Source organism: Saccopteryx bilineata, chromosome 2, assembly GCF_036850765.1.
Source record: "Saccopteryx bilineata isolate mSacBil1 chromosome 2, mSacBil1_pri_phased_curated, whole genome shotgun sequence".
In the NCBI taxonomy this organism is placed as follows: domain Eukaryota; kingdom Metazoa; phylum Chordata; class Mammalia; order Chiroptera; family Emballonuridae; genus Saccopteryx; species Saccopteryx bilineata.
The window spans coordinates 302,364,016-302,389,567 of NC_089491.1; the positions used below are offsets into that span (position 1 = coordinate 302,364,016).

At 36.7% G+C, this 25,552-nt stretch overlaps 2 protein-coding genes across 2 annotated transcripts in view; one reads left to right on the forward strand and one right to left on the reverse strand.

The window, feature by feature from the left end:
• Window positions 1-765, reverse strand: part of LOC136326085 (uncharacterized) — a 1,428,423-nt gene extending 1,427,658 nt beyond the window's left edge. The window contains exon 1 of the mRNA XM_066261474.1: window positions 587-765. The gene's annotated coding sequence lies outside the window, so the exon portion shown is untranslated. The remainder of the gene's footprint in view (window positions 1-586) is intronic.
• Window positions 766-2,339: 1,574 nt separating this feature from the next.
• The window catches only part of LOC136322541 (membrane cofactor protein-like), a 35,371-nt gene continuing 12,158 nt past the window's right edge, over window positions 2,340-25,552 (forward strand). The window contains exons 1-5 of the mRNA XM_066254494.1: window positions 2,340-2,355; window positions 13,967-14,155; window positions 14,783-14,885; window positions 18,823-18,908; window positions 20,167-20,364. Of these exons, the coding sequence (XP_066110591.1) occupies window positions 2,340-2,355; window positions 13,967-14,155; window positions 14,783-14,885; window positions 18,823-18,908; window positions 20,167-20,364 (592 nt within the window). The remainder of the gene's footprint in view (window positions 2,356-13,966; window positions 14,156-14,782; window positions 14,886-18,822; window positions 18,909-20,166; window positions 20,365-25,552) is intronic.

Below are 25,552 nucleotides of genomic sequence, written 5' to 3' on the forward strand. Positions count from 1 at the left end.
AAAAGCCCTTGAACAGAAGACTGGATAAAGAAATGTGGAAAATGTGGCATCTATGATATTTACCATAGAAGATGACATCGAAACAAATGGTGGGATCTTGATAACATTATACGAAGTGAAATGATTGCAATAGTAAAGCAGAAAAAACCAAGAACTACATGATTCCATACATTGGTGGGATATAAAAATGAGACTAAGAGACATGGACTAGAGTGTGGTGGTTAGGGGGTGGGGTGGGGGAAGAGGGGCGCAGGAGGGAAGGAGGAGAGGGGGAGTGGTAGGGGGAGGGACACAAAGAAAACTAGATAAAAGGTGATGGAGGACAATCTGACTTTGGGTGATGGGTATGCAACGTAATTGAATGACAAGATAATCTGGACATGTTTTCTTTGAATATATGTACCCTAATTTATTGATGTCACTCCATTAACATTAATAACAATTTATAAAAAAAATTAAAAAAAAAGAAAATTAATATGAGACAGAGATAATTACAAACACTGCTACTTTTTGAAAATCCCATGTCATTGATATTGATTGTCAGAGAAATAAAATCTAAAGAAAAAAGAAAAAATATCCTTTGTACCTTGGGTACAATTTGGCAGCCCAGGCACCCAATTACTGTTAGCTCCACACACAGCACTGTTCCTGCCTTCAAAGAGAAATCCCTGCAGGCATTGAAATGTAACCCTCGTTCTGTAGGAATATTTTGTTCCAATTATTGACACAATTCTTCCATTCTTGACTACTGGATACGGACATTTGACCACTGAAAAGCAGAGAAATTCCAGAATTAATGCAAAGCTGCTTTAACACAGGAAAGAAATCAAGTACAAAATAGTAATTTCCCCTGGAACACAGAGACAAGGACCCGAAGGCGGGATGTTAACCTTTTATAAAAATATTTTATTTGTGTATTTTAATTCCAGATAAAGAGATATAATCTTTTCTCCCATAGAAAGGACTGTCGTTATAGATTATTGGTTTTCTCTATTTTTCCATTACTGACAAGTTTTGAGAAAGGTCTGACTACCATGGACAATTTTTAGGTAAGCTCAAATATAACTATTGATGCTGTTTACTTCTAGCATTTGTTTTTAAATAAAACTCCATGTTGACACTGATTTAGTACCCTGACCTTTCTGAAGGCAGGAAAGAGTCTTCTAATAAGGTAATACTTGAGCTCAAGTGTAAAAGTTGGAGAGAAGCTAGCCATGCAAAGATATGCAAAGAGAATTAATTCATCAGGTCTCAACAGCATGCAGGACTGGGATGTTCAAGAAAAAGAAAGGCCAGTGGAAGTAGGGCTGTTTTTTCCAAATATTTTGTACTGGAACTCAGAGATCAAAAATTACATTTTAAATTGTAATCTCATAACCTGGGATAAAGTTAAAATTTAATATTTAGCCTTCGCACCCATATACTCTGGTATCTCCTGTTCTGCTCTACATCTTAGAAAGTAAAATGCTGGGCATGACCCTCCAGATTGATTTCAGGATCCACAACTGGTGCCAGAATTTGGGGAAAATCACAGACAAAACAAAACACAGCAAAACACTGGCTGGGATTTAGATTAAATCTGAGCAACAGACAAGGGCCCACAATGCACAGTGTTTTAAGCCAGGAGAGTGCTCTTCCTCCCTGCGTGGGGATCTGAATTTCCATCAGGCATCATTTCCCTTCAGCCTGAAGAACTTTGTTTAGCAATTCTTGTAGTTCAGGTAGGGCAGTGACAATTCTCTTAGCTTTTATTTCAGAATGCTTTTTTTGTTTTTGAGAGAGAGATAGAGAGACAGACAGACAGACAGACAGACATGGAGGAAGAGAGTGTGAGTGGAGAGAGATAAGAAGCATCAACTCATAATTGCTTCACTGTATTTGTTTATTGATTTCTTTTCATACTTGACCAGGGGCTCAAGCCAAGCCAGTGACCTTTGGGCTCAAGCTATTGTCCTTGGGATTATGTTGAGAATTTCACACTCAAGCTGGTGACTTACCCTCAAGTTGGCAAGATCATGCTCAGTCTAGATGGTGAGGTTTTGAACCGGGAACCTCAACATCCTGGGTAGATGCTCTATCCACTGTGCCATTAATAGTCAAGCAAAATGGTTTCCTTTTGTTTTTATTTTTTAAATTTAATCTTCAGCTTTAAATGATTTTTTTTCACAGACATTTATTATCTATTTTTTCATCACATTATCAGATATTATTGTTTTACTGTCTCCACAGTTCCCTAAAACAAGTCAGCTCTCATTCTTTAAAGAAGTGGGGAAAGTTATATGCTTCTGATGTCTCACTGGCTGTGTTTCTTTTTATCTTTTGTTTTTAGAAGTTTAACGATGATGTTTTCAGAATGTGAGCATTTCATAGTAAATTTTAAACATTTACTTATCCTGCTAGGGCCACTGAATTTTTTGGACTATAGATTGTTGTTTGGATAAAATGTGGGTAATTTTTGGACATTATTTATTCAAATAGTTCTATATTGTTGTTTCTACTCTCTTTATGAAACTCCATTAACAGGCATATTTGACCTGCTTGCTACTCTTCCCCAGGCTGTCTTTCCCTCTATCTTAATTTTGTTTCTTTCAAACATATTGAAATTCTATTGTCCTTACTTAAGGTTCACTGATCTTTTTCTATGCTGTGCTAAACTGCTATTAATTGCAGTAGTGGTTTAAATTAGGTTTACTGGATATAATTCACATTCAGTAAATTATACCCTTTTAAATCGACAGCTTCTATGAAACTTAAAAAATGCAAACACTAGTCATATAATTCCCAGCATAATAGACATAGAAAAGTTCCATTACTCTTCAACATTTCTTCACAACACTTTGTAATCAACCCTCCTCAAAGTCACCTCCAGCTACCTTCCCCAAATAGCCAACCATTGATCTGTTTTGTAGCTCTATAATGTTTTTTCTAGAGTGTCAGAATGGGAACACAGCCTTTGAGTGTGGCTTAATTGACTTAGCACAATGCATTTGATATTCATTTGTGTTGCTGTGTGAATTAGAAGCTTATTTCTTCTTTTGATGAATGTTATTCTATTATATAGATGTTCCATGCTTGTTCAGCCATTCACCACCTGGAAAATATGTGTATGTTTCTAATGTGGGGTGATTATAAAGGCCGCTATAAATATTGTTATATAGGTTTCTATGTGAATATGTTTTAATTTACTTGGATTGCTGAGTTGTTTGGAAAGTATATGTTTAACTTTATAAGAAATTGCCAAAAGGTGTTCTGAAATGGGCCCCTTTCCTTCCTTCCTTCTTCCTCCCTCCTCTTCTTCCTTCCCTCCCTCCTTCCCTCCCTCCCTCCCTCCCTCCCTCCCTCCCTCCTTCCCTTCTTCCTCCCTTCCTTCCTTCCTTCCTTCCTTCCTTCCTTCCTTCCTTCCTTCCTTCCTTCCTTCCTTCCTTCCTTCCTTCCTTCCTTCCAAGAAAAAGAGAGAAACAGACAGGAAGGGAGAGAAATGAGAAGGATCAACTTGTTGTGGCATCTTAGCTGTTCATAGATCGCTTTCTCATATGTACTTTGACCAGGGGGCCTCTGCTGAGCCAGTGACCCCTTACTCAAACCAGTAACCTTGGGTTCAAGCCAGCGACCTTTGGGCTCAGTCAGCAACCATGGGGTCATATTTATGATCCCATGCTCAAACTGGAGATCCCACTCTCAAGCTGGTGACCCAGGCTCAAGCCAGATGAGCCTGTGTGCAAACCGGTGACCTTGAGGCTTTGAACCTGGGTACTTAGCATCCCAGGCTGACACTCTTATCTACGGCACCACTGTCTGGTCAAGCCCACTTTGCATTATTTACAGTAATGTATCAGAGTTCCAATTGCTCCCTATTCTTGACAGTATATAGTATTGTTAGTTTTTTTTTCTTGTTTTTATTTCTAGCCATTCTAGTTGTTGTTTAATGGTATCTCATTATAGTTTTAAACTATATTTCTGTATTTATTAATTATATTGAGCAACTTTTCATGTACTTTTTGCTATCCATATATCTATTTGATGTAATCAGCCTATTAAAAACTTTAGATTATTTTTAAAAATTTGTGCCTTTTTTCTTTTTGTGTTTTTGTGTTTTTTTTGTATTTTTCTGAAGTTGGAAACAGAGAGGCAGTCAGACAGACTCCAGCATGCGCCTGACCGGGATCTACTCGGAATGCCCACCAGGGGACAGTGCTCTGCCCATCTGGGGCATTGCTCTGTTGCACCCAGTGCCATTCTAGCGCCTGAGGCAGAGGCCACAGAGCCATGCTCAGCATCCGGGCCAACTTTCCTCCAATGGAGCCTTGGCTGCGGGAGGGGAAGAGAGAGACAAAGAGGAAGGAGAGAGGGAGGGGGGAGAGAAGCAGATGGGTGCCTCCCCTGTGTGCCCTGTCCGGGAATCAAACCTAGGACTCCAGCATGCCAGGCCAATGCTCTACCACTGAGCCAACCGGCCAGGGCCTCTTTTTGTGTTTTGAGAATTTCTTTATATAAAGTCCATTATCAGATATGTGTGTTGGAAATATGTTCTTCCAGTCTTTGGTTCATTTAAAAAATTCTTATAACATAGTCTTCTGGGAACAGAAGCTTTGAGTTTTTAAGATTTCAAATTTATTAATTTTTTATGTAAAAATCATGCTTTTGAATTTAAGAAATCTTTACCAAATCATAAAAATATTCTGTTTTTAAGTTAAACTGTTATAATTTCATATTTAGGAAAGTCTAAAATCTATTTTTAGTAAATGTTTGAACATGGTGCTAACATTCTTGTGGTCCTCTTTTATGGTATATGTATGTTCAGTTGTGCTTGTCCTTTTGCTGTTTTCCCACTAAACTGTTTGTACATCAGTAATAAAATCAAATAGACATATTTGAAAGGGTATATTATAGACTCTTTATTCTGTTCCATTGTTTTCTATGATAATCCTTTTACCAATAACACACAGTCTTTATTATATGCACTTTTGATATGTTTTATAATAAGTTTTGACAGTAGAATGAGTCCCTTAATTATATTTTCAAAATGATTTAAGTGACGTCACGGAAATGGCGCCATGAGAAGCGCGTCCGACAGCTCTCCCCTAAATCACAACAAATTTATCAACTAGAAACAGAAAAATTTATCCTCGGAGCATTCCAGAATTCCACACAAACTGAAAGCAAAAGGACTGTTATCACTTGAATCTGAGAGACAAGGGTGTGGAGGAAGCTACCGCAGCGACGCTCATTCAAGCCGCCAGGGAGTGCGCCTGCGGTGAGTCAGCCCATATACTTGGGAACCGCGAGCCGCAGCGAGCCCCCGCGAGCTGCCGCGAACCCCCACGAACCGCCACCGCGAGCGGCCGCCACCCGCCACGAGCCGCTGCGCGCGCCCGGTCCGGTTGAGTACCGCTGACGTTCCCAGCGGCCCGCACACTGCAAGTGGGGGTCGCCGGCCACCGGTGCCCGGAGCGCCCCATTCGCGCGCGTGCCTTGGGCATTCCACGCGCTCAGGGCGCCCTACTGGCCCGCACACCCAGGGGGCTCCATTATCCTGTGCCTGGTGCGGTCCAACCGCCAGCGGCGGGGCGAGCGGGAGAGGCTTGGGAGATTCTCTCCGTGGGTGGGGCACCTCACCCAGCCATTCAAGCTAACAATCAAGCGTTGGGGGAGGGGCGCGCGCAGGCAGCCTAAAATACCTTCGGAAGCACAGCTGCGACCCAATCACTGAAATTAGCTTAACCCATAAAATCTGCGCACCCTCGGTTCTAATTGATAAGATCTCTCTCAGTTCAGCGATCCAAGACAAGAGGCGTGATATTTTTTAGTGCCTCTCGCTAAAGGGGCGGGGGCAACTTCTGATTGATAGAGCCTCCATATTCAGGGATAAATGCTAACAAGAAGGACTTGGTAGATAATAAGGTCTATACTACACTAGTCGTAAGCAGAGACTAGTGCCTCTTCTTCCCTGCAAAAACAGGCTACAAAGTGTGGAAAGCCTGGGTTGAGAGGTCCAACTAATTGATAGGCGCTGAACAGTCACCTTGACAACAATTGACTCCCACCCCCGCCTGATTACACTGGAGGCCCTGACTCTCAGAGCCTTTCCCAAAGCCTTGCACTGAGTGGGGATAGAGTGGGGATTTCCCAGCTCTTTGAGCCTCTTACTCCCCAGGCAGAAGCAGTTGCAGCCTTATAGCTGGATCACCAGGCTGCTAATTCAGAAAGGGGGGACTAGGAGAGAGAATCCAGGAAAGCAAACTCTCTCATCGTTGGGCCCTGCAAACGCCAACAAGCCTTTACTTCCAGCAAGACTAAAGCCAATTATATGACATTGCCATAGAATCCCATCAACTGCAAATCCCTACCTAAGAGTGACACAGGGGCAGAGCCTGGGGTACAGAGTCACCGACTAGGAAGAGGGAGAGAAAAGAAAAAGGAAGAAGTTAACCTCTCAAAATCAAGAAAAACCCACAGACTTTACAACTTGATCCACTAATTTTTTTTTTGTTGTTGTTGTTTGTTTCTTCTATCTTTTTTGCCTTTATTTCCTCCACCTCGGTCCTTCTATTCTCTGCCCATCATATGCTTCCCCTTTCTTGAACTACACTACCCATGAGTGTTGCATTTTATTTTTCTTCTTCATCCTCACCCTCCTTTAAGGTTTATACTCCAAAACACTTAACTCTCACTCTCTCCTCTTTTGTTTTTTTTTTTGTCTTGCTTTATTTTGTTTTTTTCTCCTCCTATTTTATTTCTTCCTTCGTTTTTCTCTTTTTCTTATTTTTTTCCTTTCTATTCGTTTTTTCTTTTCTCATTTTACTTTCCTCCCATATAATCCTCAATCACGAACAAATTAGTTAATTTGGGACTCAAGGCTTTTTTTTGGCTTTATTTCTCTTTTTTGCTTTTGTTTTTATTTTTTTTTCTCTTGTTTGTTTATTTTTGTGGCATTTTGGGTCCTCCCAACCCAAGGTCTCCATTGTATTTAGTCTTCGCTCCACTTAATACAACAGATTTTTACTTATTATTTTTATTTTTTCTTCTTTATTATACTTTTTTGGTCCTTTTTTCTGATTCCCTCTTATCCCTCTCATTATATCTCTTAGTTGACCATCACTTACAAGCAAATCATCTTATGCTTGTCTAAGATTTTCTTCCTTTTTTTTTTTTTTTTTTTTTGCATTTAGTAGGTCCCTACTCCCTTTTTTTTGCCCCTTGAACTCTTCACCCCAAATCAGGCCCTCCATTATAGGCACGATATTTCCCTGAGGAGGGGAGAGGAGGGAAAGAGAAGAGAGAAAAAAAGGAGGAAATAATAAATTATTACTGTTTTTTTTTGTGGGGTGTTTTACCCTTTTTTTTTTCCTTTTACTCTTTATTAATTCTAATTAGTGCTATCAATAAGACCACCCTCAGATGCCGATAAGAAAGAGGAAATCGAATATTATGGATACAAAAGAAACAGAGGTAACACAAATAGATGTGGAAAAATCTATGGAGAAAAGACTTAACATATTGGAAGCCTTGGAGCTAAATGACAGAGAATTTAAACTAGAAATCTTAAAAATACTCAGAGATATACAAGAAAACACAGAAAGGCAATATAGGGAGATCAGAAAACAACTCAATGAACACAAAGAATATATTACCAAGGAAATTGAAACTATAAAAACAAATCAAACAGAAATGAAAAACTCAATTCACGAGCTGAAAAACGAGGTAACAAGCTTAGCTAACAGAACAGCCCAGATTGAAGATAGGATTAGTGAAATAGAAGACAAACAACTTGAGGCACAACAGAGAGAAGAAGAAAGAGACTCAAAAATAATAAAAAATGAGAAAGCCCTACAGGAATTGTCTGACTCCATCAGAAAGAATAACATAAGAATAATAGGTATATCAGAGGGAGAAGAGAAAGAAAATGGAATGGAGAATATACTCAAACAAATAATAGACGAGAACTTCCCAAGCCTGTGGAAGGAACTAAAGCCTCAAATTCAAGAAGCAAACAGAACACCAAGTTTTCTTAACCCCAACAAACCCACTCCAAGGCACATCATAATAAAGATGACACAAACCAATGACAAAGAAAAAATTCTCAAGGCAGCCAGGGAAAAGAAGAGTACAACATATAAAGGAAGGCCTATTAGATTATCATCAGATTTCTCAGCAGAAACTCTACAAGCTAGAAGAGAGTGGACCCCAATATTTAAAGCCCTGAAAGAGAGGAACTTTCAGCCAAGAATACTATACCCATCAAAGCTATCCTTCAAGTATGAAGGAGATATAAAAACATTCACAAATACAGAAAAGATGAGAGAATTTATCAACAGAAAGCCCCCACTCCAGGAAATACTAAGGGGGGTTTTCCAACCAGATTCAAAGAACAAAAGAAAACAACACCACAAGTAACAGCTCCACCAAGAACACAATAAAACCAAACTTAAACTGTGACAACAAAGGAAAAAAAGGGGGGAGAGGATGGAGATTAACAGTAGCAAAGGATGATGAAGTGCAGAAATACTTATAAGATAGGGTACTACAATGAATATGGTAGGTACCCTTTTCATTACTTAATGGTAACCACCCTTAAAAAAACCACCACAAAAACACTTGACTTAAAAAAGGTAGCAACAGAGGAAAGAAGTATGGAACACAAACAAACAAAAACAAATGATAGAAAAACAAAAGAGAAGAATCAAACTAGATACAAAACTAACAGAAAGCAATTTATAAAATGGCAGTAGGGAACCCACAAGTGTCAATCATTACACTAAATGTAAATGGATTAAACTTACCAATAAAAAGACACAGAGTAGCAGAATGGATTAAAAAAGAAAATCCAACTATATGCTGCCTACAAGAAACACATCTAAGCAACAAGGATAAAAACAAATTCAAAGTGAAAGGCTGGAAAACAATACTCCAAGCAAACAACACCCAAAAAAAAGCAGGTGTAGCAATACTCATATCTAATAATGCTGACTACAAGACAGAAAAAGTACTCAGAGACAAAAATGGTCATTTCATAATGATTAAGGGGAAGTTGAATCAAGAAGACATAACAATCCTTAATATATATGCACCAAACCAAGGAGCACCAAAATATATAAGACAGCTACTTATTGACCTTAAAACAAAAACTAACAAAAATACAATCATACTTGGAGACCTCAATACACCGCTGACGGCTCTAGATCGGTCATCCAAACAGAGAATCAATAAAGATATAGAGGCCTTAAACGAAATACTAGAACACCTGGATATGATAGACATCTACAGGACACTTCATCCCAAAGCGACAGAGTATACATTTTTCTCTAGTGTACATGGAACATTCTCAAGAATTGACCATATGTTGGGCCACAAAGACAATATCAGCAAATTGAGAAAAATTGAAATTGTACCAAGCATAGTTTCTGATCATAAAGCCTTGAAACTAGAATTCAACTGCAAAAAAGAGGGGGAAAAACCCACAAAAATGTGGAAACTAATCAACATACTTCTAAAAAATGAATGGGTCAAAGAAGAAATAAGCGCAGAAATCAAAAGATATATACAGACAAATGAAAATGAAAATACGACATATCAGAATCTCTGGGATGCAGCAAAGGCAGTAATAAGAGGAAAGTTCATATCACTTCAGGCCTATATGAACAAACAAGAGAGAGCCGAAGTAAACCACTTAACTTCACACCTTAAGGAACTAGAAAAAGAAGAACAAAGACAACCCAAAACCAGCCGAAGAAAGGAGATAATAAAAATCAGAGCAGAAATAAATGAAATAGAGAACAGAAAAACTATAGAAAAAATCAATAAAACAAGGAGCTGGTTCTTTGAAAAGATCAACAAAATTGACAAACCCTTGGCAAGACTCACCAAGGAAAAAAGACACAGGACTCAAATAAATAAAATCCAAAATGAAAGAGGAGAGATCACCACAGACATCATAGAAATACAAAGAATTATTGTAGAATACTATGAAAAATTATATGCCACCAAATACAACAATCTAGAAGAAATGGATAAATTCCTAGAACAATACAACCTTCCTAGACTGAGTCATGAAGAAGCAGAAAGCCTAAACAGACCAATCAGCAGGGAGGAAATAGAAAAAACTATTAAAAATCTCCCCAAAAATAAAAGTCCAGGCCCAGACGGTTATACTAGTGAATTCTAACAAACATTCAAAGAAGACTTGGTTCCTATTCTACTCAAAGTCTTCCAAAAAATTGAAGAAGAAGCAATACTTCCAAACACATTTTATGAGGCCAACATAACCCTCATACCAAAACCTGGCAAGGATGGCACAAAGAAAGAAAACTACAGACCAATATCTCTAATGAATACAGATGCCAAAATACTAAACAAAATACAGGCAAACCGAATACAACAACATATTAAAAAAATAATACATCATGATCAAGTGGGATTCATCCCAGAATCTCAAGGATGGTTCAACATACGCAAAACGGTTAACGTAATACACCATATCAACAAAACAAAGAACAAAAACCACATGATCTTATCAATAAATGCAGAAAAGGCTTTTGATAAAATACAACACAATTTTATGTTTAAGACTCTCAACAAAATGGGTATAGAAGGAAAATATCTCAACATGATAAAGGCCATATATGACAAACCATCAGCCAACATCCTATTAAACGGCATAAAACTGAGGACTTTCTACCTTAAATCAGGAACAAGACAGGGTTGTCCACTCTCTCCACTCTTATTCAACGTGGTGCTAGAAGTTCTGGTTAGAGCAATCAGACAAGACAAAGAAATAAAAGGCATCCATATCGGAAAAGAAGAAGTAAAGCTATCACTTTTTGCTGATGATATGATCCTATACATCGAAAACCCGAAGGACTCCACAAAAAGATTATTAGAAACAATAAACCAATACAGTAAGGTCGCAGGATACAAAATTAACATACAAAAGTCCATAGCCTTTCTATATGCCAACAATGAAATATTAGAAAACGAACTCAAAAAAATAATCCCCTTCACGATTGCAACAAAAAAAATAAAATACCTAGGAATAAACATAACAAAGAACGTAAAGGACCTATATAATGAAAATTACAAAGCACTGTTAAGGGAAATCGAAAAAGATACAATGAGATGGAAAAATATTCCTTGTTCTTGGATAGGAAGAATAAATATAATCAAAATGGCCATATTACCCAAAGCAATATACAAATTTAATGCAATTCCCATCAAAATCCCTATGAGATTTTTTAAAGAAATGGAACAAAAAATCATCAGATTTATATGGAACCATAAAAACCCCCGAATAGCCAAAACAATCCTAAGGAAAAAGAATGAAGCTGGGGGCATTACAATACCTGACTTTAAACTATATTATAGGGCCACAATAATCAAAACAGCATGGTATTGGCAAAAAAATAGACACTCAGACCAATGGAACAGAATAGAAAGCCCAGAAATAAAACCACATATATATGGTCAAATAATCTTTGATAAAGGGGCCAACAACACACAATGGAGAAAAGAAAGCCTCTTCAACAAATGGTGTTGGGAAAACTGGAAAGCCACATGCAAAAGAATGAAACTCGACTACAGCCTGTCCCCGTGTACTAAAATTAATTCAAAATGGATCAAAGACCTAAATATAAGACCTGAAACAATAAAGTACATAGAAGAAGACATAGGTACTAAACTCATGGACCTGGGTTTTAAAGAACATTTTATGAACTTGACTCCAATGGCAAGAGAAGTGAAGGCAAAGATAAATGAATGGGACTACATCAGAATTAAAAGTTTTTGCTCAGCAAGAGAAACTGATATCAAAATAAACAGACAGCCAAATATATGGGAACTGATATTTTCAAACGACAGCTCAGATAAGGGCCTAACATCCAAAATTTACAAAGAACTCATAAAACTCAACAACAAACAAACAAACAATCCAATAAAAAAATGGGAAGAGGACATGAACAGACACTTCTCCCAGGAAGAGATACAAATGGCCAACAGATATATGAAAAGATGCTCAGCTTCATTAGTTATTAGAGAAATGCAAATCAAAACTACAATGAGATACCACCTCACTCCTGTTAGATTAGCTATTATCAACAAGACGGGTAATAGCAAATGTTGGAGAGGCTGTGGAGAAAAAGGAACCCTCATTCACTGTTGGTGGGACTGTAAAGTAGTACAACCATTATGGAGGAAAGTATGGTGGTTCCTCAAAAAACTCCAAATAGAACTACCTTATGACCCAGCAATCCCTCTACTGGGTATATACCCCAAAACCTCAGAAACATTGATACGTGAAGACACATGTAGCCCCATGTTCATTGCAGCACTGTTCACAGTGGCCAAGACATGGAAACAACCAAAAAGCCCTTCAATAGAAGACTGGATAAAGAAGATGTGGCACATATACACTATGGAATACTACTCAGCCATAAGAAATGATGACATCAGATCATTTACAGCAAAATGGTGGGATCTTGATAACATTATAAGGAGTGAAATAAGCAAATCAGAAAAAAACAAGAACTACATGATTCCATACATTGGTGGAACATAAAAATGAGACTAAGAGACATGGACAAGAGTGTGGTGGTTACCAAGGGTGGGGGGGAGGGAGGACATGGGAGGGAGGGAGGGAGAGAGTTAGGGGGAGGGGGAGGGGCACAGAGAACTAGATAGAGGGTGACGGAGGACAATCTGACTTTGGGCGAGGGGTTTGCAACATAATTTGATGACAAAATAACCTAGACATGTTTTCTTTGAATATATGTACCCTGATTTATTAATGTCATCCCATTACCATTAATAAAAATTTATAAAAAAATAATAATAATCTAGAGATATTTTCTCTCAACATATGTACCCTGATTTATCAATGTCACTGCATTAAATTTAATAAAATATTAATATTAAAAAACAAAACAAAAAAACAAAAACATTTGTTTGTTCCAATAAATCTACATGCACTTGAAAAAAAAAACTATAGATATTGAATGAGACACACATAAATGGAAGGATATCCTATGCTCATGTATTGGAAAGATTAATATTATGAAAATGACCATGGTACAGAACGCAATCTATAGCTCCAATACAATCCTTTTAAAATATCAATGGCCTTTCTCTTTTCTAGATCTATATCCATTTTAGGATTACTACTTGTTATAGAACAAAATAATAATCCTAAAATTGATATAGAACCACAAAAGGCACCAAATAGCCAAAGCAACCTTGAGAAAGAAGAAAGAAGAATAAAGATGGAGGTATCACACTCCCTGGTTTAAAACTGTACTACAAAGCAATAATAATCATAACAGTATGGTACAGGTACAAAAACAGACTCAGAAATCAATGGAACAGAATAGAAAGCCCAGAACAAACCCTTGCTTATACTGTCAACTAAGCTACAAAAAGAAGAAGAATATACAATGGAGAACTTACAATCCCTTCAATAGTGTTGGGGAAAATGGACCACTCTCTTACACCACATACAAAAATAAACTTAAAATGGATTAAAGACATAAATATAAGCCTGAAACCATAGATATCCTGGAAAAAACATAAGTAGTAAACTGTTTGACATATCTCTTAGCAATGATGTTTTGGATATGTCTCTTCAGACAAGAAGAACAAAAGCAAAAATAAGCAAATGGGACTTTATCAGTCAAAAATGTACTACATGGCAAAGGACATCATCAAAAAATGAAAAGACAACCTACAGTATAGAAGAATACAGCTGCATCTTCAATTTACGGTTTAATAAATATTCAAATTATTCCCCAAGAAATGAAAGCTGATAGAATGGATGAAAAACAAGCATGGCTCATTGTCCGGTAAAAGCATGGAACAATCAATTGAAATCTTTCCAAGGACTTTTGCATATATTCTGTACTTCCTGCCCACTACCAGTCCACAACCCATGGCTGCTGAAAAGAGAAAATACTTTATTTTTATGTTCTTATTCTGTTATACCCAGATGCCTGTGATGATCCACCGAGATTCCACTCTATGATGCTCAAAGGTCCTCCTCAAACCGTTTATCAACCTGGGGACAGAGTAAAATATAAGTGTCGCCTAGGATACAGGCCTATCGTCCCTCCTCTCTCCACCACGGCTGTTTGTCAGGCTGATAACACGTGGACACCCCTCCAGGAGGCCTGTACAAGTAAGCACACAAAACTTCTTACTGTTATTGCTCTAGAGATTTTCTCACATTTTGGATGCATATTCCACTATTGCAATGGTGGTTTTCTCGTGTGACTCTAGATTTTAGTTAGCAATGTATTTTTTTAGACTTTGAAAAATTCCAGGAAATTTGTTATTTGGCTATTAATCTCTGGGGAAATGTGACTCTTAAGTTAAGCCATTTGCAACAACATGGATAGATCTTGAGTATACCTTGCTAAGCAAAATAAGTCAGTCAGGAAAAGCTAACAACCGTATGATTCCACTCATATGTGGGACATAAAACTGAAACTCATAGACTCAGACACAGTAGGGTGGTTACCAGAGGGAAGTGGTTTGGGGAGGGCAGTAAACTGTACCCTATAGTAATAGAGAATGATATGACTTTGGGTGGTAGGCACAAAATACAATATACAGATCATGTATCATAGAAATGTACACTTGAAACCTATTAACCTTATTAACCAATGTTATCTTTAAAAAATTTAATAAAAATAAGAAGGAAAATATTTCCATGAATTTAATATGTCAATGTAAAATTTTGATTTCGATTTAAGTCTGTTGTGACATTGGTATAAAACAACAAATTTGGAATTTTTATTTTAAGGAAAGCGATGTCCCCAGCTAGGAGATCCCGTGAATGGTCAAGTAGTCTATGTAAATGAAAATTTTGAGTTTGGTTCAGAGGCTCACTATGAATGTAATGAAGGGTAAGTAGTTGCTCCTTAGAGAAATAGGTAAATATTACTAATTCCATGTTTGGCTTGCTTCTCTTCTTCAGTGTTCCCATAATGTTGTTTTCATCTTGCTTTCTGGGTGACCGTTGTACTCATAGCCAAGCAACTCTTGGGATTTTTTATGAAGACTGAAAAAATGTGTAATGAAAAGAAAGAAATTTCAATTGAAGGAAAACAAAATTGTATAGTACTTATCATAAATAATAACAAGTTTATACTAGGCATTAAAAATGCAATAATTGTGGTGACATATTCCTAAATTAAATTATAGCAGGCCAGAAAGTGGGAAGAAGGGGCAGGAGTTAATCAGTTAACAGAGTGAAGTCTTAATGGAAGACTGTATGAGTGTATGTGAAAAATGCGAATCAACTTCCAGAACTATTTCAGAAGAGTGTTAGTATAAGAGCTAGTACAGCTCTTATTCAAAAAGGGACAGCTGGCCACCAGGTTTCAGTGTATCCTGCTTACACATGACCCTCTCAGACTGTTACCAGCAAAGCATCAGAAAACAGCAAACACTTCTTCCTGCATATTAGGAACCTCTCCCAAAACTAGCCCCATGTATTCTTCTCCATCCCCATTTGTAGACAGTGAAAATTCCTCCAAATAACTTACATCTTTCTCTGCAGAAATATAAGAGAACCTTATTAAACCCCGGATGTTGGAAATGTTTGCCTTTTCTGTCTATCCCTGCGGCTGATGTTTCGACTGCATGTCCCAGGACCTGCTTCTTTTTCTGGCTAACATATGGCTAGTCAATAAACCTGTTCTTACAGGAAAACTTCTGGCTGAGAAGGGTTTTACTTAACAACTTTATCCTATTGTGGTCAGATAACAGACTTTGCATAATAGCTATCTTTTTTAAACCTATTGATTAGTTAATATTAATTTGTGTTTTAAGGCATGCTCTTTCCTGGAAAATGACCCATGTGCACATGAGGTGAACATGTATTCTGTTATATGGTGCTCAACTATGTCTGTGAGGTCTAGTTGATTGTGTTGTTGAAGTCCTCCTTTCCCTTACTTATTTTCAGGCTAGTTGTGCTATCCATTATTGTTGGTGAAATATTGAAACCTCCAAGTATTTTTAGAGAAATGCTTATTATGTAGAAATGTGTATTTCTCCCTTCAGTTCTGTCAGCTTTTGCTTCATGTATTTGGAAAGTCTGTCATATGTTTATATTTTGAAGGTCTACGAATAATCCTTTATAATTATTATATCTTTTAGTAGTATTTAAAACTTATTAAAATATAATGTGCTTCTTGTCTCTTATAACCTTTTTGATTCGAAACCTATTTTGTCTGAATTAATATGGCCACCCTGCCCTCCTTAGGTCACAGTTTGCACAGAACATCTTTCTCATCCTTCCATTTTCAACTCATGCATGTCTCTGACTCTCAAGTGAGTCTCTTGTAGACAGCATCAGATCATTTGTCTTTATCTATTCTGCTCAATGAGGAAGCTGTCTGTTTTCTACCTGCCTAAGAACTTACATGCCCTTCTTTTCCTGCATTCTAGTTTTCTTCTATGTTACTTGGTTTTTATAATGAAATGTTGGGGTTCCTTTCTCACTTCCATTTGTGTATATTCTGTAGTGATTTTGCCTGTGGTTACCATGGGGATTACATTTAACATCCTAGAGTTATAACACTACAATTTGAATTTATACCAACTTAACTTTAATAAATTACAACAGGCCTGACCTTTGGTGGCGCAGTGGGATAAAGCGTCAACCTGGAACACTGAGGTTGCCGGTTCGAAACCTTGGGCTTGCCTGGTCAAGGCACATATGGGAGTTGATGCTTCCTGATCCTCCCCCTTCTCTCTCTCTCACTTCTCTCTCTCTAAAAAATCAATAAATAAAATATTTAAAAAAAAAATAAATAAATTACAACAGAGGATCCTTATCAACTCCATCCTCACCCCTTTGGGTTGCTAATATCATACTAACCTCTACACTAAAATGTGTAATACTGGCTTCTACACTATTTATTTTCATTGTAAGATTACTTTCTTAAATCACATAAAAATAAAAAAGCATTTAGAAACAATTGTTAGAGTAGTACTAGCTTTAATAACTACCCATATTTGTACCCTCGGTGAGCTGGTTATCCATATGGCATGAGGTACTCTCTATTGTCCTTTTATTCACCTTTTAGAAACCCTTGAACATTTTTGCAGAGATGTTCAGTGATAACAAATTCTCTTAACATTTATTTCTGGGAAAGTATTACTATTTCTCTCACTTTTTGTTTTGTTGAACAGGACATTTGAATCTAATAATGGGGTAACTCTGGATATCAGATTCTTACCATTATCTAGAGTTTGTTGTTTTATGTTTTTGGTTTATGACTGTTGAAGAGTGTCTCTGTGCTGAGGAACAGCCTGACATGTAAACTAAGTCTTTTTCTGGGCATGAGCAATAACTAGAATTTTCCTCATACAAAAAGTTGTTTTGTTTCTTATTAAAGATTGTTTTTTAATTTTTATTGATTGGTTGATTTGAGAGAGAGAGAGGGAGAGAGAGAATTACATCAATCTGTGCATTCATTGGTTGATTCTTCTATATTATCTGACCAGGATTGATACTGCCACCTTGGCATATGAGAACAATGCTCTTTTCGTTAACTAACTGAACACCCTGGAAGGGCCTAAATGTTCTCATTTCCATATCTGCCTCCTGAAAGGGAAAGAGTGAAAAATGAAGGAAGAAGCAATGGTTACTGGATCTGAAAATCCCCTGGAAGAATGAGACTGGCAACTTTGGGGGAAGTGTGACATGATGGCTTCCTGCCTCTCTGTCTGCTTCTCTGTGATCAGAAACAGCACTGAATTATAAGAGCACAGATCCCCAGAGACATGGTATTTTCAACCATTGTGCCACAGCCATTTTTGAAACATGCAATACCTAACTATTTACCCAGGACCACTGACCATTTTTCCTTTAAATAATCAAATTAAAATTTGACAACAGCCAACAAAACAATAGCCATCTGGTATAAAGGAATCAAATGTATACCTATTGTTTCTATAGATCAGCAAATATATAAATATATATATTTGTGTGGGAAGCACAGAAATTTAGTATTAGTTTATGTGAGCCATGTGATAAAAAGGATTGAAAATTGCTGGCGTACACTATTCTCAAAGAAATTTTAACCTTGTCGAGAAACATAATATATACAGTGAGATGACCAAGGAAAACAGTAAATAAGAAGTTCCATAGAAACAGACTTATTTTTGATCATTATAAGGAGGGGAGAGTTCTGGGAATTCCAATCATTAGAGATTTCATCGTGTAGGGGTTTTCCTATGCTGTATCAAGCAAGACACTCTACTCTGAAGAATATTCAAATACCACCCTCCCCCCCCAAAAAAAACTTTGCTTAGCACTCACTGTGTCTGAGATGCTAATTCACCTACTACTCAAAATAACACTATGATATATATATATATATATTATATACTTTCCATATAGGAGGAATTTAAGAAAGAAAACACTAAGGGACTTGCTCAAGCTCAAAAAACCAGTCAGTCTTGGAACTGGGACTCAAATCCAGTCAGGTAAGCTGTTGGGCCAGGTCTCTCTACTCAGTCGTGTCCTGACTGAGCAGAATGGCCTGAGCGAGGACATAGAAGTGCATGTGTGGTGAGACTTGAAGGTGGCGATCACCAGACTACCAGGCATGACAGAATTATTTAGGTAATTTTCTCTAGTTCAATGTGTGTTCACGTAATGAATATCTTTATTTCATCAAATAGCAGATTTCATTACCATGCTCAATACATGTCACTTAAGAAATTTCTCCCTGAAGCTTTTGTAGTGCAGAAAAACTATCATATAAAAATGCCTTCATTATTGTGTAGTCTCATTAACAGATACAGAAATAAATAATTTTTCCCATTTAGTTTTTACTTACTTGGAACAAAAATCCTATATTGTGAAATCTCTGAAGATGATATGGAATGGAGTAATATTCCCCCACTGTGTGAAAGTAAGTATATTCTCTCTTTGGAATGTAGAGCAGCATTTCTCAAACTTTTTGGTCTGGGTATCCCTTTATGGTTTAAAATGAACAAAGACCCTACAGAGCTTTTCTGTAGGTGGGTTAGTGCTATTGATATGCTTTATATTAGAATTAAAACAGAAAACTTTTAAATAATTATTTATTAATTCATTTTTAAGAAAAGTTAGTTCAAAACATGTTAACAAATACAACGTAGTTATTTATAAAATCAAAACATTCCAAAACAAACATTGAAAATAGTATCATTGCTTTACATTGTTTTCTAATGTTTTTAGTATCTGGCTTAGAGGAAGACCTCTGGATACTTTGGGCTGCATTATTAAGTAATCTGAAACCATAGGAAAATTTTACTGTATGCTCTTAAGAATGAGATTGAAAAATGACAATAAGTCTTTGTGTACTTGTCAACCATTGATTTAGAAAGGGATGTATTTACAAAGAATAAAGCATGTCTCCACTAGCACTGAGTTTTCCTCAATTATGAGTGTAATTTCTTTTCATTTTTGTATTTTTATTTTTCTGAAGTGAGGAGTGGGGAGGCAGAGAGACAGACTCCATCAGGCACCAGACTGAGATCCACCCAACATGCCCACTAGGGGGTAATGCTCTGCACATCTGGGGTGCTGCTAAGTTGCAACTGGAGCCATTCTAGCACCTGAGGCAGAGGCCATGGAGCCATCCTCAGTGCCCGGGCCAACTCTGCTCCAATGGAGCCTTGGCTGTGGGAGGGGAGGAGAAAGAGAGAGAAAGAGAGTGAGAATGGAGTGGGGTAAGGGTGGAGAAGCAGATAGGTGCTTCTCCTTTGTACCCTGGCTGGGAAACGAACCCAGGACATCCACATACCAGGCTGATGCTCTACCACTGAGCCAACAGGCCAGGGCTGTGAATGTAATTTCTTCATTAAATTTTTACCATGTGTTATGATTAGAACAAAATTTATCATGACCTTTCTGATAAATAAAGATATTTCATATAAGTAGCTCATGTGAGTATTTAAGAAAATGGATATATTCTAAAATTTAATTTTTATATTAATGTTTTGATGTCAGATAATACATTTTATCAAAGGAATTTTCTTCTTACTTGGATATTGGATTCACAATGAGACTGTAAAGTCATATGTTCATAAATTGATTGAAGTCAGGTCACAGGACTTTACTAAAACATTATTAAGGTTTCACCTTTTCTTTTGAATTTTATGTCCTCTTTTTATTTTCCTTTTAAGAAATTTTGTGTCGGCCACCTAGAAAAATACCTCATGGAACATACACCAATAGCCAAAAGGATACATATGAATATAATGAAGTAGTAACTTACAGTTGTAATCCTTCAAATGGACCAGATGAATATTCACTTGTTGGAAAGAAAACATTGATTTGTTCTGGGCAGGACCAATGGAGTAGTGACCCTCCTGAGTGTAAAGGTAATAATATTTTCATTTATTTACCTCTCATTTGTAAATACTGTACAAACTTTTACCAACTTTTGAAAACTTTGGCCAACCAATAAAAAAAAGCCAGCCATATATGCTTATTTTCCTATTAAATTTTTTTCTATTTTAATTGTTTATGTGTCACACAGAATCAAAAATAATTCTAGTTGTAGTTTCCCACTCTTCACCCCACATGTTTTTGGCATTTCTGTTTATACATTTTTAAATACTATGTATATGCATGAATTAAAATTTTTGGCTTGAAAACATCAAAAACAAACACTTGGCTTTAAAAGGTTTCATCTTACAATACAAGAAGTATGACAGCTCTGGCAAGAGGAAATGGTGGAATACAGATAAAAGACTAACCATCTCACCAATAAGATTGATAAATTTTGGACAAAACATACAGTCTTATCTTGTTTAATTGTGCCTTCCTTTATTGCACTTTATACACATTGTATTTATTTGCCAATAGAAGCAATACCATAACCAGCAAAACTGTTGTGACTTGCTTTACTTTCATACGCACTTATTGCTATAGTCTGAAACAAACTTGAAATATCTCAGAGGTATGCCTATAGTTAAAAAACAATGTTTAAAGTATTTGAGGATGACCAAAAGCAGGGAGACACTGGAGGTTTCTTGATTCTTGAATGAAAGAAACCATTGTAACATAGCAAAATAGTTCCTCTTTCCAAGTGCATGGAACTAGTAACATTCTGGGTAGTAAAATTTTAAATTTTTTTTAATTTTAATAAAATTGAAATTATTTGTAGTACAGTGTCATTTATTTATTTATTTATTTTAATTCAGGAAGAGGAGGAAAGGCAGAGAGATAGACTCCCACATGTACCTTGACTAAGATTCACCCAGCAAGCCCACTAGGGCCCATTTGGGACATTGCTCTATTGCTCAGCAACTGAGTTCTTCTTAACTCCTGAGGTGGAGGCCATGGAGCCATACTCAGTGCCTGGCACCAACTCACTCCAATCGAGCCGTGGCTACAGAAGGGAAAGAGAAAAAGAGGGAGAGAAGCAAGAGGGGGATGGGTGAAGAAGCAGATGGGTACTTCTTCTGCGTGCCCTGACCAGGAATCAAACCCAGGACATTCACACACCAGGCTCTACTGATGAGCCAACCAGCTAGGGCCAGTATAGTATCTTAAAGTTGGAATAAATACAAATTCATTGATCATAAATTGCAAAACTCAATATAATAAAGATGTCAATTCTTTGTAACTGATCTATAAATTCAGTATAATCCCAATTAAAATTCCAGCAGATGTTTTATAAAATTTGAAAAAGTGCTTCTAAAATTTATATGAAAAGACAATAGAATTAGAATAGTCTAAATCATTTTTTTGTTTGTTTTTTTGTTAAAGGGATTTTTTTTAATAAATTTTTATTAATGGTAATGGGATGACATTAATAAATCAGAGTACATATATTCAAAGAAAACATGTCTAGGTTATTTTGTCATCAAATTATGTTGCAAACCCCTCGCCCAAAGTCAGATTGTCCTCCGTCACCCTCTATCTAGTTCTCTGTGCCCCTCCCCCTCCCCCTAACTCTCTCCCTCCCTCCCTCCCATGTCCTCCCTCCCCCCCCACCCTTGGTAACCACCACACTCTTGTCCATGTCTCTTAGTCTCATTTTTATGTTCCACCAATGTATGGAATCATGTAGTTCTTGTTTTTTTCTGATTTGCTTATTTCACTCCTTATAATGTTATCAAGATCCCACCATTTTGCTGTAAATGATCTGATGTCATCATTTCTTATGGCTGAGTAGTATTCCATAGTGTATATGTGCCACATCTTCTTTATCCAGTCTTCTATTGAAGGGCTTTTTGGTTGTTTCCATGTCTTGGCCACTGTGAACAGTGCTGCAATGAACATGGGGCTACATGTGTCTTCACGTATCAATGTTTCTGAGGTTTTGGGGTATATACCCAGTAGAGGGATTGCTGGGTCATAAGGTAGTTCTATTTGCAGTTTTTTGAGGAACCACCATACTTTCCTCCATAATGGTTGTACTACTTTACAGTCCCACCAACAGTGAATGAGGGTTCCTTTTTCTCCACAGCCTCTCCAACATTTGCTATTACCCGTCTTGTTGATAATAGCTAATCTAACAGGAGTGAGGTGATATCTCATTGTAGTTTTGATTTGCATTTCTCTAATAACTAATGAAGCTGAGCATCTTTTCATATATCTGTTGGCCATTTGTATCTCTTCCTGGGAGAAGTGTCTGTTCATGTCCTCTTCCCATTTTTTTTATTGGATTGTTTGTTTGTTTGTTGTTGAGTTTTATGAGTTCTTTGTAAATTTTGGATATTAGGCCCTTATCTGAGCTGTCGTTTGAAAATATCAGTTCCCATATAGTTGGCTGTCTGTTTATTTTGATATCAGTTTCTCTTGCTGAGCAAAAACTTTTAATTCTGATGTAGTCCCATTCATTTATCTTTGCCTTCACTTCTCTTGCCATTGGAGTCAAGTTCATAAAATGTTCTTTAAAACCCAGGTCCATGAGTTTAGTACCTATGTCTTCTTCTATGTACTTTATTGTTTCAGGTCTTATATTTAGGTCTTTGATCCATTTTGAATTAATTTTAGTACACGGGGACAGGCTGTAGTCGAGTTTCATTCTTTTGCATGTGGCTTTCCAGTTTTCCCAACACCATTTGTTGAAGAGGCTTTCTTTTCTCCATTGTGTGTTGTTGGCCCCTTTATCAAAGATTATTTGACCATATATATGTGGTTTTATTTCTGGGCTTTCTATTCTGTTCCATTGGTCTGAGTGTCTATTTTTTTGCCAATACCATGCTGTTTTGATTATTGTGGCCCTATAATATAGTTTAAAGTCAGGTATTGTAATGCCCCCAGCTTCATTCTTTTTCCTTAGGATTGTTTTGGCTATTCGGGGTTTTTTATAGTTCCATATAAATCTGATGATTTTTTGTTCCATTTCTTTAAAAAATCTCATAGGGATTTTGATGGGAATTGCATTAAATTTGTATATTTCTTTGGGTAATATGGCCGTTTTGATTATATTTATTCTTCCTATCCAAGAACAAGGAATATTTTTCCATCTCATTGTATCTTTTTCGATTTCCCTTAACAGTGCTTTGTAATTTTCATTATATAGGTCCTTTACGTTCTTTGTTATGTTTATTCCTAGGTATTTTATTTTTTTTGTTGCAATCGTGAAGGGGATTATTTTTTTGAGTTCGTTTTCTAATATTTCATTGTTGGCATATAGAAAGGCTATGGACTTTTGTATGTTAATTTTGTATCCTGCGACCTTACTGTATTGGTTTATTGTTTCTAATAATCTTTTTGTGGAGTCCTTCGGGTTTTCGATGTATAGGATCATATCATCAGCAAAAAGTGATAGCTTTACTTCTTCTTTTCCGATATGGATGCCTTTTATTTCTTTGTCTTGTCTGATTGCTCTAACCAGAACTTCTAGCACCACGTTGAATAAGAGTGGAGAGAGTGGACAACCCTGTCTTGTTCCTGATTTAAGGTAGAAAGTCCTCAGTTTTATGCCGTTTAATAGGATGTTGGCTGATGGTTTATCATATATGGCCTTTATCATGTTGAGATATTTTCCTTCTATACCCATTTTGTTGAGAGTCTTAAACATAAAATTGTGTTGTATTTTATCAAAAGCCTTTTCTGCATTTATTGATAAGATCATGTGGTTTTTGTTCTTTGTTTTGTTGATATGGTGTATTACGTTAACCGTTTTGCGTATGTTGAACCATCCTTGAGATTCTGGGATGAATCCCACTTGATCATGATGTATTATTTTTTTAATATGTTGTTGTATTCGGTTTGCCTGTATTTTGTTTAGTATTTTGGCATCTGTATTCATTAGAGATATTGGTCTGTAGTTTTCTTTCTTTGTGCCATCCTTGCCAGGTTTTGGTATGAGGGTTATGTTGGCCTCATAAAATGTGTTTGGAAGTATTGCTTCTTCTTCAATTTTTTGGAAGACTTTGAGTAGAATAGGAACCAAGTCTTCTTTGAATGTTTGTTAGAATTCACTAGTATAACCGTCTGGGCCTGGACTTTTATTTTTGGGGAGATTTTTAATAGTTTTTTCTATTTCCTCCCTGCTGATTGGTCTGTTTAGGCTTTCTGCTTCTTCATGACTCAGTCTAGGAAGGTTGTATTGTTCTAGGAATTTATCCATTTCTTCTAGATTGTTGTATTTGGTGGCATATAATTTTTCATAGTATTCTACAATAATTCTTTGTATTTCTATGATGTCTGTGGTGATCTCTCCTCTTTCATTTTGGATTTTATTTATTTGAGTCCTGTGTCTTTTTTCCTTGGTGAGTCTTGCCAAGGGTTTGTCAATTTTGTTGATCTTTTCAAAGAACCAGCTCCTTGTTTTATTGATTTTTTCTATAGTTTTTCTGTTCTCTATTTCATTTATTTCTGCTCTGATTTTTATTATCTCCTTTCTTCGGCTGGTTTTGGGTTGTCTTTGTTCTTCTTTTTCTAGTTCCTTAAGGTGTGAAGTTAAGTGGTTTACTTCGGCTCTCTCTTGTTTGTTCATATAGGCCTGAAGTGATATGAACTTTCCTCTTATTACTGCCTTTGCTGCATCCCAGAGATTCTGATATGTCGTATTTTCATTTTCATTTGTCTGTATATATCTTTTGATCTCTGCGCTTATTTCTTCTTTGACCCATTCATTTTTTAGAAGTATGTTGATTAGTTTCCACATTTTTGTGGGTTTTTCCCCTCTTTTTTGCAGTTGAATTCTAGTTTCAAGGCTTTATGATCAGAAACTATGCTTGGTACAATTTCAATTTTTCTCAATTTGCTGATATTGTCTTTGTGGCCCAACATATGGTCAATTCTTGAGAATGTTCCATGTACACTAGAGAAAAATGTATACTCTGTCGCTTTGGGATGAAGTGTCCTGTAGATGTCTATCATATCCAGGTGTTCTAGTATTTCGTTTAAGGCCTCTATATCTTTATTGATTCTCTGTTTGGATGACCGATCTAGAGCCGTCAGCGGTGTATTGAGGTCTCCAAGTATGATTGTATTTTTGTTAGTTTTTGTTTTAAGGTCAATAAGTAGCTGTCTTATATATTTTGGTGCTCCTTGGTTTGGTGCATATATATTAAGGATTGTTATGTCTTCTTGATTCAACTT